Genomic DNA, 12,918 nt, shown 5'->3' with positions numbered 1-12,918 from the left:
TTAACACCTGAATACAATCTATCCGGTCCACCCAAGATAGTATCAGAGTTAAAGGTGGACTGTCGTTAAGAGTAGAAGATGGTATAGACCCCCCATGTGGCAAAGAGAGCCTTGGCTCACCGGGCGTCAAGCCTGGTAAGCTATCTCAAAAAACAACAAAAAGAGAGCCTGGGCTCTATGGTTGGGCATGTGATTGTGCAGCCTAAGGACTCGAATTCAGTCTCTACAGTTGACAGGTGATGCACGAAGGTTTTTCTTTATTTTATTGAGGATTAAACTTGGTGTGTGGTGGAATCACTCATAAGAAATATCTTGATACTCATTTAGAAAATTCTGAGGAACCAGCAAGGACAAACGGATGGTTATGCTTTTCCACAAAATTCTTGACGAACCAGAGGCCACTGCTATCTTGTAGCTCAACCTGAAAAGGAGCGGGACACCCACACCGAGAAAGACCCCTCGGTGTTCTTTTTCTTTCAGCTCTGTTAAAGTGCTTAAGGGCCCGCCATCCTTATGTGCAGCACTTGTATGTCCTTCTGTATGCATTTTGTTTCGAACCCTTGTACTTCAGATCATCCTTTCTAACACCAAAACCTTTTTTTGCTCGCATAGCCTACGTAGAACATATAGGCTTCTTCCTCGGTCCTGAAAGTGTTCTTCACAATCTCTAAGTATTCCATATACTCATTCAGGTCTGTACGATCCATGCCTTTATCATAAATTCATTTACCTTGCATGCGTACATCATCCATGTCTATGACATCCTTGCCTGCATCCTCAATTATCATCCATGCACATACCATCCATTCCTTTGGGGGTCCATGCCTACGAAATCATTGTCCTTATCATCCATGTCTTTTCCTTCCTTGCGTGTATCACCCATGTCCTTGTCATCCTTGCCTGTATCACCCAAGTTTTCGCCATCGTTGCTTTTATCATCCATGTCATTATGCTGCCAACGAAAACAGATAGTCAATGTTAGGGATGGATAGCATACATAATAATTATGCACTACTTTGCTTAAACAATTGATTTAATTTGTCATATCGGATTCATGTACCTAACTTAGTCCTTCAAAAGCTCTAAATAAGTATAAAATATGCCCTAACCAAATCCAAAAATATTTGATTGATTGTACGTGTTGTAACTAAACATTTGATTGCTTCTGAATATGATGTAAGGATATCACATAATGCTTCATGTATGCAGGTTTGGCTAACTTCATTACTGTAATCGTCCGCGAATCCTCCAAATAACCCGATAAATCCACCCTCATAGATCAAGTATCTCCTAAATAAATCCAAAATAACTCCAGACTCCATTCAAAATTGTTTCCTAACTAAATCCAAAATAACTCCTAACTAAATCCAAAATAACTTTCTTTGAATCCAAATGTGGTGACAACTTTCTCATGCCACATAGCCCTAACTAAGTCCTTCAATATGTCCTAGCTAAATCCGAATTACACTTCCTTTCAATCGAAATCTAATCACAACTTTCTCAAACCGTAATCCCTAAACCTCATATCAGATATCCTAAACCCTAATCAAATCCGACCCTATTGGTACTATGCAGAAGGGACCAGATGATATGAGAGATGGCTAGGCACTTAAATCTAAGAGGTCGATGCGAAGATCCGGCGTGATAAAGTTGACGCACGGTGATGAGGATGATCTGGCCTGGCGACGGGGAAGGGGGCGTCGGATCGGGGAAGGAGAGGATTACGCGGCTCCTCGGAAGATCTGGCGCCGCATAACCCGAGGGGGGTCACGTGCGACGGAGGGGGGAGTAGGAGGAGGAGGAGGAGGAGGAGGAGGAGGAGGAGGAGGAGGAGGAGGAGGGAGTGCCACTGCGAGTGCGTGCGGCGGCGGTCGAGGACGCCGATGTGTTCGCCGGAGACTAGGGCTCGAGAGGAGGAGGAGGAACCCCTCGCTCCAACCCAAATTCAAATGACCAGGCACGATGACTATCTGATCTAATTAAGTATCATGTTAATGCAATTAAGTTAATTTGAAAGTTTTAGGACAAGAATACCCCTGGATTTAAGTTACATTTTGGATATCGTTACCATGGCAGAAATCATTGGTTGTAGATGGAGAGCGACCCGGGAAGCGCACTGGTGGTGGATGGAGAGCGACCCGGGAAGCGCACTGGTGGTGGATGGAGAGCGACCTGGGAAGCGAAAGTAAAAATGCTCCGGTGGTGGATGGAGAGCGACGCGGGAAGCTAAAGTAAAAAGGCTCCAGTGGTCGACCGGGAGCGTCGTGAGAAGCGAAAGTAAAATCCCTCCGGTACGGTGGTGGACCGGGAGCGACCCCGGAAGCGGAAGGAAAGTAAAATCCCTCCGGGCTCCGGTGGTGGATGGAGAGGAGAGCGACCCAGGAAGAGAAAGTAGAATTCCTCGGAGATGGTGGAGGAGCCGGTCATTCTCCGGAGATGGATGGAGAGCGACCTGGCACGTAGACTAACGACATGCATTTTCAACAAGGCAGAGCTTCAATGGTGGCCGTATCGAATGTATGTGGAGCAGCGCCACAAAGGACGACAGTAGAAAGTGAGACCGCGTGTGGCATCGGAAAATCGTGTGCCTCGTCATCACCTCATCTCGTCAGTGCCTTCCCATGGAACATGGTGTGTCATCGGAAAAGGCTCAGGCAAAATAGGTTTCTCACGTCAGTGGCTTGGGCTCTCATGAAAAAGCGCAGGAAAGGGACTACCGGTGGTGTGCATGTCGAAAGCTAGGAATGAAAGGCAGTACTGGTGGTATGTATGCATGGCACTCCACTATATATAGGTTTTATCCAAGAGAGAGAAGCTACCATCAACCTCGTCCCGCGTGCTCGCAAACAACACTCAAGGACTCACGGAACGGCGGCCGGCCGGCTTCTCATCCAACTCATCAAGGGTACAACTTGCCTCCAGTATTATCTATATCTATATCTATATCTATCTATAGTATAGCTACTATTAAAGGGAATAGGTATTCTTGATTTGGTTTAGTCCATTTCATTTGGTTTGAGTGCACGCTAAAATTTCGTATTGTTGGCTCGTACACAGGCTAAGTGATCTGGGCCAAGTACTTGTATGTTGATAATATCAATTTTTCCCGTTGCAATGCACGGGCATATGTGCTAGTTGTTCCTATATATGCAGGATTCCTTCCATCCTTTGCCTCTTCTCCACGGATTCATTTCACTTCCACTATCTTACCCTTACATAACTTATTTTAGAATGTTTGGTTCGAAACGTACATCTCTGAGCGAACTACGAGCTGACGGCAACAATGGTTCGGTCAAGATGGCAATATGAGCAAACACATTAATTTTTGTTTTTTTATCATGCCGATTTTTAGCTTTTTCGTTTGTGTAGCATGGCAATTCCCTTCAGCTAGGATGACAATTTTCATCATGAAAGTTTTTACTTTAGAACACGACAAATCCTTTACAGCAGTATGGCTATTTTATATGTTTTCACATGGCAATTCTGGGGCGTTCGCTTCGAGTGTTTTTTTACCGGGGGACGATCATTTGCTCGGGCTACCCCTGAGTTGACGTCAGATGTATATTTACGTCCATAATAATTACTAGTATGTTAGTCCATGAATTGCTTGCTCGTATTAATGTGATTTTGCAAAAAAAAATAGCAGTACAACTTTATTTTATACGCAATATGAACTTATCAAAGGAAACATAATATTATTTCGTAAGTTAATAAGGGATGGATAGTTGTCTAGTTGAGCTGGGCTTCAAGGAAGACTAGTGGTAGAAAATTAGATGAGAGGAAACAAAATCAAAACAGGAACAACAAGGGAGAAATGGACTTACACCGTGTTTGGTAACTTTTTTTTGGTGGGGTGAGAATTTAGACGATGGAGTTGTGTGACAAGATTAGACATGAAAAGTGACATTTTATTTCCTATCCCTTACTTGGTATCGTGTGAGTATTAGATGTGGGAATTTGAAAGAGGTGACTATTCCATTTTTTGTTCAGTGGGAATTCATGCATTAGCCGAGAGATGACAAGTTTAGTTATGATGAAGGGTCGAGAAGTGCTCCATAGGCGTTCTCCGTGTTTCCCCTCCTCTCTCGCGAAAAGGAGGCGATTAGGGCTTCTCCGTTTTCCCCCCTTAGCCGCCGGCGTGCCCGTGGGTTCCCTCCCCCTCTGCCGGCCGCTCCGGCGGCGGGAGGGTGGGGGAACCCCGGATCTGCACTCTGGCGTGTATAGAGGGAGTGGTTAGCTAGGTTTCCAGCCGGCGCTGGCAGGGTGGAGGTGTCGGCATCGCAGAGGAATAAGTTTGCTGGAGCTCATCCTCCACCCCGGCGAGGTCTCTTGAGGCGTCGTCGTCGAGCTCCTGGCGGTTGGTGCTTGCGGATCCACGGATTCTGCAAGATTTTGTGCTCTGGACGGAGTCGTCGTGCCGGAGGCGACGGCTGCGCTGCGGGGCTTCGGTTCCCCCGTTCCGTCTTCGTCGCAGCGAGCCTGGCTCCGGCCTTGCTGTGGAGCTCGTGGGGAAGGTGCAACGGCGGCCCGGCGTGCAGCGTTGGGCTTCTCGGCTGCTTGTACAGGAGCTCGTGGTGTCTGCTGGATCGATGTGAAGCTTCGCCAGCGGTGGTTCCCGTGCTGGTGCGTTGGTCTGTTCAGACCTTAGATCGGAGTCTTCCCGTCCGTATGATATCCCGCTCACCTCAAGGTCAAGGCAGCTTCGGGTGCGAAGCGGCGGCGGCGGCGGCGGTGCGACTGCGTCTCATATCGGTGGTGGATTCCATCGTTTGCTGGTCAAAGGACCTCTCTGTAATTTGTTTTACTGCTGAGGTGTTTTGTACTGCATGTGTATCTTCTATATAAATCCAGGGACCTTTTCACAAAAAAAAGAAGAGAAGTGATTCATAAATATTTACTCACACAATCTAATATGGACATGTAGTCCCAAATATTTACTCACGGGACATGTAGTCCCATATATTTACTCACATATCTAATCGAGATAGAGATAGGTAGGGCTAAAGCAGACTTTTGGAACATGGGGGCATTGGAGCACTTTTTTTTACCACCCCAAAACATGTGCTTAAAAGTTCTGAATTTTCTTGATTTTTGTGACATGAATATGCATGCATGTGGTTGAAGTACCCATGAAATTTCATTCAATAATACGTATTGTACGATGCACAGAACAAGACAAAAGATTGGCCCAAAATCGACAAAAAAGTAAACCCCAAATTTGCATGTATTTTGTCTTCTTTATTTATTTCACATGGAAGCACATATATTGATGAAATTTGCACAGCTACACGTGCATGTACACAAAAATTACTCCGGTTTTGAAGCCGTAAAATCCGTTTTCTGAACTTTAAAGAAACGTGCTTCAATGGCCCTGTGCTCACATGCATGTCACTTTGTAGGTAGGTAGGGGGAAAAGAATTCTATAAGACCTGATCTCATAGAATTCTTTTCCTAATAGGATCACCTAGTCAGCGCCTACTACTTGAGTTGACCGTCCGGCGGGTCTCCCTCTCGTCTCTCCATTCCCCATTGTCTGCAATTTCCACCGTAGCTAGTTTGTCCGTGTGTTGCGTACCTGGTCCGGGTCTGGCCGGAGATGATGGAGCCGCCCGCCGTCGCTCTCGTTGCGCAAGCGAGTTGGGACGGCTGGCCGTGCCGTCGCGGGAGGCAGCCGCCCGCACGCATGGAGACGGCGCGCAGATGCGGCGGCGGCTGCTGCGTTGACCGGTTCGATCTCCACCATCAAATTTCCTTTGCTGCACATGTTCCTCTTCTCTCACCCTCTCTTCTCTTCTCTTCTGTTCTGTTCTGTTCTAGTAAGTGGTAAGCAACGGGCCCCTGAATAGAACTACATCAGCAGGTGAGAGAGATAATTATGGTGTTCAGTTCCAGTAGTAATCGAATCCTGTTAGATATATCAATGTATCATCATCTCAGTAATTCGATCCTTGTATCGTGTCGTGTATCAAGAATTCAAGAATCATGCAAAATAAACTGCGCACAAATATAGCAACCCTCGTTTTCTTAACTGAAATGAGATCCTGTGCTATTTCAAAAGGCACACAAATTCTTCAGATTCACCAATCTCTGTCGTTTGCTGTCAAAACTCTATATCTCTCGATAGTTTTATCAGTAATTCATATGTACTAATAAATAATGTGTCTGCAGGCTGACACAAACTTCTCCATGCCCTACTCGGCAACTGAGAGAATGAGTTTGCGATTCAGATTCAGCAGCCGTCCTGCTGCGACGCAGCCTATTGTACTCAATGAACAAGCTATTGTGGAGAACCTTACCCAAGATAAGGTAAAAAGGATGTGGGCGACCAGCAGGACATGGGAGGACGAACAGCTCTACTTAGTCCATGATCAAGGCATTGCTGGCATCACTCTCCCATGCACACTGGTAGTCAAGAAGTTCCAAAACATGAACCCAGCACTGCAAGTAGACGACAATGTCCAGTACCGCTACAAGTCGGAAATGATCCTGTTAGCCAGCAACTCTCACGACAACATCATCAAAGTCGTAGACCTCATCCAGAGGGAAGACGCCATCATGCTCGTTTACGAGTATCCGGTGAACGGCAGCCTTCAATCCTGGTTGCACCAACCCATGGACGCCGGTCAGCCGCTGAGCTGGCCGCAGAGGAGGGCCATCGCCATTGGTGTGGCCAAAGGGCTCTGCCACTTGCACCATGAGTGCAAGAAGCCGATTGTCCACCACAACATCAACTCTAGCAGCATCTTGCTTGATCAAAATTTCAAGGCCGTGATAGCCAGTTTTGACGTTGCGCAGATGAACATGGCTGGGCTCGGCCAACCGTTGCCAGTCACGGACCTGCCTCCTGGTAACTTTGGGTATGCAGCTCCAGGTACTTGCGTTGGGCGATCGATGCACGCATTGAAATTCTATTTTAACTATACCCTGCTCTTCCTCTGTAAACTTTTATAAGATCTTTTAGATCACTACTACTAACTAATAACTGATTAATTAATTGCAGAGTATGGGAGAGCGACGAACCAGGTGACTGAGAAGGCAGACATATACAGCTTCGGTGTACTGCTGCTAGTACTAGTCACGGGGCGGGTGGCCAATGGACCTGGAGGGAATGGTCTACTGGCAACTTGGGCACAGAAGAAGTGCAATGAACTGATGGCAAACAATCTTAAAATGTTCAAGATTACTGTGGGCAAGGGCATGCCTAATCAAGCGCGATACATGAAGGAGATGGCTACCATGTTCAGGCTGGGCGTGGATTGCACCGTCAGGGATCCACAGGAAAGGCCTTCAATGCTCAAGGTTCTGGAACGACTCCGCCGCGGGCGCTCTCCATTCCGTGGCCTCCTCACCTTCTAATTACCGTGAGGTCACCTGCAATCTTACTAAGTTCCAGTCGTTTTTTTTTCGTTGGACTGATCGTCCTGATTTTTGGTGTGTTTAAGCCTGCTGTTGCGGGTATTTGATGGGGGCCTCTGCTACTTCTTGAGCAGCATGGGAAACCCTTCAGTGCTTGTTGTTGTGGCTGTACTCCGCTGTTCCCTGTTGGTTTGAGCTTGAAAGAGTAATGGAGACTCTTTTGATCTCATCTTCAGATGATGTCGGTATTTATATTGTGGTTGTATCGGTCTCATATTACACGCGCGCTGTTGTTTATGCAATCCCCAGGAAGTGCAATTTCAGAAAACTGCAGCAGGGGAACTCCTCTCACGCTGTATCTGCAATTAGTAAGATCGACGTACTCTTCTTTCTCTATGTTCAGTGCTGATGCATGATGGGGAAATTGTTTGCATTTGAATTCAGTTTCTCCAAACTACACATGCAGTATTTGCTAGTATATCTTATTGTTAGTGTAGAATGAGTGCCAGATAGATCTTGTAGTGCTACTTGGGATGTCAGAAGAGGCTCACGCGTACATGCCACCCTGCAGCTATTCTGAATCTGATTTTCACACTGCAATGCAACCAGTTTGATCGCTCCGGTCTTCAGTAAGCAGATCACTGAAAGCACACACGCAAAGGGTGATATAACTAGGGAACTGAAGAGCCACATGAAAAAGAAACACAAGACAAGCCAAATAATTAATTCCACAGCTAATCTTCACGCATTCATCCTGCCCTTCCATCAAAAAGAACATACCATCAAACGGTAGAAAAAGGAAATGCTGAAGCTAGCAAGCAACATGTTCAGTGCAGGAACAGTCAGCACAAAGGAACACAAATGTAACAAGTCCTCGCAACTAGCAAGCCGCCAAGGAATCCATTCTGAGTCGCAGGTTAACACTTTTTTACTTCACTGACACTTACGAACGAGCAATACTTTACCTCTGAATCCATGATTGGTTCTGTCAATTCAACAACGAGCAATTCTCGATGTGAACTCGGTCACAGGAGACAACCTTATGACTTGCAAAAAAGAACTCGGCCAGCTCAAGGCGAAGCGAGTTATGAGTTTGACTGATCCTGCGGTCCCTGGCATGATTGTTATGTCAAATAGCTGCTCACACCTGAAGCAGCGAAATATGTTCTCACAAAAAGGCACGACGACCCAAAATGTTACATGCACTTGCGGCCTATCTGAAAAGTTATTCAATTGAGTTGCCATATATTCATTGGGCCATTTGTGTGTGGCGTGATCCTTCCAAAAAAAATATACAACTAGCATCAGCCTAAAACATGGGTAGACCAACAAGGCTGGAAAGATGGGACTGAAGTCGAATGTGTCACCATATATTCAAACTCTGTTTTGCTAAAGCTGATGATATCCCCCTTGATCATACTGGTAGCTTCCTCGAGTTTGCCTGCTAGTTGGATTTCGCCGATTCTTGGATGCCAAGATCAACTGCTGTGGGCCTCCCTGAGCCTCCTGATGGCCCTGATCAAACTGTAGTCAAACACTTGGGACATCTACATTATTTGGTGGAACTTGGATCCTCTGACCCACAGATACCCGGCTTCCATTAGGTCAGGTCGGAGATGACTCCATGGTCAATCTGGATCTGGTATCGGCAAGGCCTGAAGAGCAGGTTTCTATAGCATTGACAATTTGGTGGTTGTTTACTAGTATATAGGTGCCTTGCTTTCAAGCTGAAGGTTTGCAATACTCCGCGCTATCTCTCGGCATTTGTAGAAGAAAAGGGCAAGCTCCTCCCTTGGTTTTGGGGCATCCTGAAGGTTTCTTTTCAAACAAAACACAAAAGCAGAGCCACCATCTTGGTCTACAGTATCATCCTTCAAAGTACCACTGAACATAGTTCATCCGCTGAGCCGATCTCACATGCCACTTTGCCCTTCACTTGTACTGAATCCTCACTGGTTATGTATCTGAAACAAAAATGACCCGGTCGATAAGAATTCATGAAAAGAAATGGTTATTGACACAATAGATGAATTCTTTAAATTCAAGCAGACAAGAACAACAAAATATTTCACAGTATAACGATGCAAACTAAACTGCAATTACAATCACTCACAGGGAGAGGTTACATTTAGTAGAACAGCCTAACAGATAGTGATCATCCAAAATAGTAAAATAGTTGTGTTCTGCTAAGAGCATTTGTTTTTTTTTTTCCATCAAGTGCCGAAGAAGATCATAGATCGGCTCTCCTGAAAATGTTTTAATGGGAATACTTCCTACAAGTTTGATATGTTGTCAGAGACATGAGCATGTTTTGCTGCCTACATAACTCAATATCCTGTAAGAAGAAAGTTCACTTCACAACTTCCGAATGAGCAAGAACTCAAGAAACTAACATCACTAAGAATTCTCGAAAGTTCGTATATGCATGTGTGGAGCAGTCAGGAACACAACAAAACACTGTCAAGTGTGGGAGGAAGAAACATTTTGATATATAGGTTTCCATTGCAATCAGGAATGTCTCATTTTGTTTCATTTTCACGTGAAACAGTAGGGAAGGCATTTACTCCTTTTGTTCCTTTTTTTTAAGTAACTAAGGCACTTGGCTTAGCCGGTGGCATTACATGTTATAGCAGGTGAGAAGGCCACCGAATCGGGCACACCCACAGCCGCGGCGGAGTCGTTTGAGAGCCATCTGCATGGACAGTCTTCGCTGCGGATCCTCGACAGTACAATCCACACCCAGCCTGAACATGGTAGCCATCTCCTCCATGTACCATTCTTGATTTGGGATGCCATTGTCCACGGCAATCTTGAACCATTCCAGCTTCTTTGCCATCAGCTTACTGCAGTTGTCACGTGCCCATATGGCCAACTGACCATCCTCCCCATTGGCCATCCGCCCTGTGACGAGCTTCAGCAGGACCACACCAAATAAAGCTGTATGTGTCTACCTTCTCCATCAGCTGCCTTGCCACCCTCCCATATTCTGCAATTAATCATTTATATGACTAGTTAGTAAATGACCACACTAGTTATAAGATGGATTAAAAAAAAAAACTCATTGCATGAACCGAACCCCCACCGTACCTGGAGCTGCATACCCAAAGTTACCAAACACAGTCCCCGCGATAGGCAATGGTTGGTTGAGCCCGGCCATGTTCATCTGGGCAGCACCAAAACTGGCGATCACGGCCTTGAAATTCTGATCGAGCAGGATGTTGATAGAGGTGATGTTGTGGTGGACAATCGGTCTATTGCATCCGTGGTGTAAGTGGCAGAGCCCTTGGGCCACTCCAGTGGCGATGGCCTTCCTCTGCGGCCAGCTCAGCGGCGGGTCGCCCTCCTCCCGCCGGCGCTGCCACTGGTCAAGGCTTCCTTTCACCTGGTACGTGTAAACGAGCATGATCGCATTTTCCCTCTGGATGAAGTGTAGGACTATCTCTATGGTCAACCACTAGTTTTGATACAACTCCGATAGGTTCATTTCTGTTTGGAAATTGTTCTGATGGGGCATGTGCATATTAGGTATTCTCTCCGTCCCATAATATAAGAGCGATTCTGATTTAGTATGAGATGGAGGGAGTAGTAATAGTTTATCTTGCTGATTTAGTATGTGAGTTCTTTTCGTATAAACGCGCGCATATTTAGTATGATGAGGTTCTTTGTAGCGACAAGTAAGGCTCCAGTTAAATTGATTTGAGTTGGTCCAAGTGTGCGCAACTCCTGCTCCCGCTGATGCTGTTGTGGCGCGCACGAATCCCGCGAAAACGCAACAACGAGGACAAATATACAAATGTGCCAGCAGCTCAGCTCAGCTTGTGGTTGTGTCCGGCTCCTTGCTTCCTTGTGGACGGAGGCACAACTATTTCGTCGTACGGGTGCATTCCCGCTGCCCGCCGCCTCTTGACCGACCTCTTGAACTAGCACATGGGCCATATATACTCATTCTCCCGACACATTCTAATGACAGTATTCGTATCAACCCCACCTACTAATACCGTATTTCCGCGGCAGATATCAGCAGCAGGAGTTCGTCATACTCGCGGCTGCCATCTACTCTCTCAACAGAGGTACACTCTTGTCTTTTTAACTGTATGTATGTACTTGTCTCATTCCATTCCGATGCAGTACGTAATTTGTTCTTCAACACGGACTATTAAGCTACACAAATAAATCAATCCTATTAGTTGTTACCACATACATACATACATACACACATTTATTTGTCTTGGTCACTGATGATGAGATTACCCCCTTAATTTGTAAGCGAAAAACAATACTAATAATTAACCCAAATACTGTCAGCATACATTTGTCAATCATGTACTCCCTTCGTTCCTAAATATAAGTATTTTTAGACATTTTAAATGGACAACAACATACGAATGTATGTAGACATATTTTAGAATGTAGATTCACTTATTTTGCTTCATATGTAGCCACTTGTTACAATCTCTAGAAAGACTTGTATTTGGGAACGGAGGGAGTATTCTGTAAAATGTAGAAATCATACACACACCTCACAAAATATCTGCAATTTTTGCCCAAAAACCGCTTCAGAATTAGTATTTCAGTTTGGACTCTCCAGATTTTAGCTAGCAAACATCGGCTGAGTCTAGGCTTGAACAAATTTGGGTTGAATTTAGTTCAAAACTAGTAGTCAACGGTATATACATACTACTAAGTCCTCCCTCCATCCCAAAATTGACAAGAATTTTGGGACGGAGGGAGTACTAGTTTAGTTCAAATCAGAATCTGTCCACACAAAGCCTTGATTGCTGACGTAGGAAAAGCTGACAGATAGGTAGGGCCCACTGGTCAGCGACATTGAGAAGGAATTTGCTCACATTTTGTTGTGCCTACCTGCATGGCACGTCAACCCCACACCGCCTCAAATCTCCTCTCCTGACTTTCCTTCCCCTTCGCTTCTCCTCTCCATCCGCGTTGGGTTGGGTTCCCCGGAGAGCTATCGGTCGGCGCTGGGGTCCCCGCGAAGGCCGCCGGGTCTGGATCCAGACGAGATGAAGCTCTTGTTGCGCAGGCGACTTGGACGGCTGGCTGTCCGTGCCCGAGTGGGAAGCCCACTAAGACATGCTCGGGTTCCTCCACTAGTAGAAAAAGGGCCTTTAGTCCCAGTTCTTACACGAACCGGGACTAAAGGCCCTCCACGTAATTTTTTTAACCTCTAATCTATAATCACCCCTCATCACTGCTCAAGTTAACCTCTAATCTCTAATCACCCCTCATCATTTCAAATCATCTAACTTCCCGGACGGTCACCCATCCTCTCACTACTCCAGCCTGAGCACGCTTAACTTCCGGGTTCTATTCTCCCTCGTTTCCAAGTCTGCACTTGTTGTTTTCCTGACAATAGTAAGATGTCAATCCTATTAACCCTCAGGAATTTAGCTTGAGCATGAAGTCACACATTTCACTGTTTGAGTTTGAAACTATTGTTCTAAAAAAAAATAATTATTTAGTAACACTAATATTTCTTGAATAAGTAGTTTGACCACAGTTTGACCAGATTTGACCAAAATTCAAAAAAACTGAAATAATTAT

General features: G+C 45.6%; 2 protein-coding genes across 2 annotated transcripts; one reads left to right on the top strand and one right to left on the bottom strand.

Moving 5' to 3' along the window:
- Positions 1–5,513: 5,513 nt before the first annotated feature.
- LOC109738010 (MDIS1-interacting receptor like kinase 1-like) lies at positions 5,514–7,684 on the top strand. The gene is made up of 3 exons (XM_020297124.4): positions 5,514–5,727; positions 6,169–6,871; positions 7,001–7,684. The coding sequence occupies exons 2-3, from the start codon at positions 6,187–6,189 to the stop codon at positions 7,354–7,356; spliced, it is 1,041 nt and encodes a 346-aa protein (XP_020152713.1). The 5' UTR covers positions 5,514–5,727; positions 6,169–6,186; the 3' UTR covers positions 7,357–7,684.
- A 2,289-nt stretch (positions 7,685–9,973) lies between these two features.
- On the bottom strand, positions 9,974–10,759 carry LOC109738009 (somatic embryogenesis receptor kinase 4-like). Its single transcript, XM_073503459.1, has 2 exons — positions 10,444–10,759; positions 9,974–10,257 (listed from the first exon to the last, which is right to left on the bottom strand). Exons 1-2 carry the CDS (start codon positions 10,757–10,759, stop codon positions 9,974–9,976), a joined length of 600 nt encoding a protein of 199 aa, XP_073359560.1.
- Between the last annotated feature and the right edge of the window lie 2,159 nt (positions 10,760–12,918).

Source organism: Aegilops tauschii, chromosome 7, assembly GCF_002575655.3.
Source record: "Aegilops tauschii subsp. strangulata cultivar AL8/78 chromosome 7, Aet v6.0, whole genome shotgun sequence".
Taxonomy (NCBI): domain Eukaryota; kingdom Viridiplantae; phylum Streptophyta; class Magnoliopsida; order Poales; family Poaceae; genus Aegilops; species Aegilops tauschii.
Note: the sequence above shows the minus strand (reverse complement) of the source record. Positions and strands in the feature narration are given on the sequence as shown.

Excerpts from the sequence above, each read along its gene's own strand:
- LOC109738010 (XM_020297124.4), top strand. The coding sequence starts at position 6,187 with ATGCCCTACTCGGCAACTGAGAGAATGAGTTTGCGATTCAGATTCAGC. Across the intron at positions 6,872-7,000 it reads CTTTGGGTATGCAGCTCCAG|AGTATGGGAGAGCGACGAAC; the intron begins GTACTTGCGTTG and ends AATTAATTGCAG.
- LOC109738009 (XM_073503459.1), bottom strand. The coding sequence starts at position 10,759 with ATGCTCGTTTACACGTACCAGGTGAAAGGAAGCCTTGACCAGTGGCAG. Across the intron at positions 10,258-10,443 it reads CTTTGGGTATGCAGCTCCAG|GGCGGATGGCCAATGGGGAG; the intron begins GTACGGTGGGGG and ends AGCTCGTCACAG.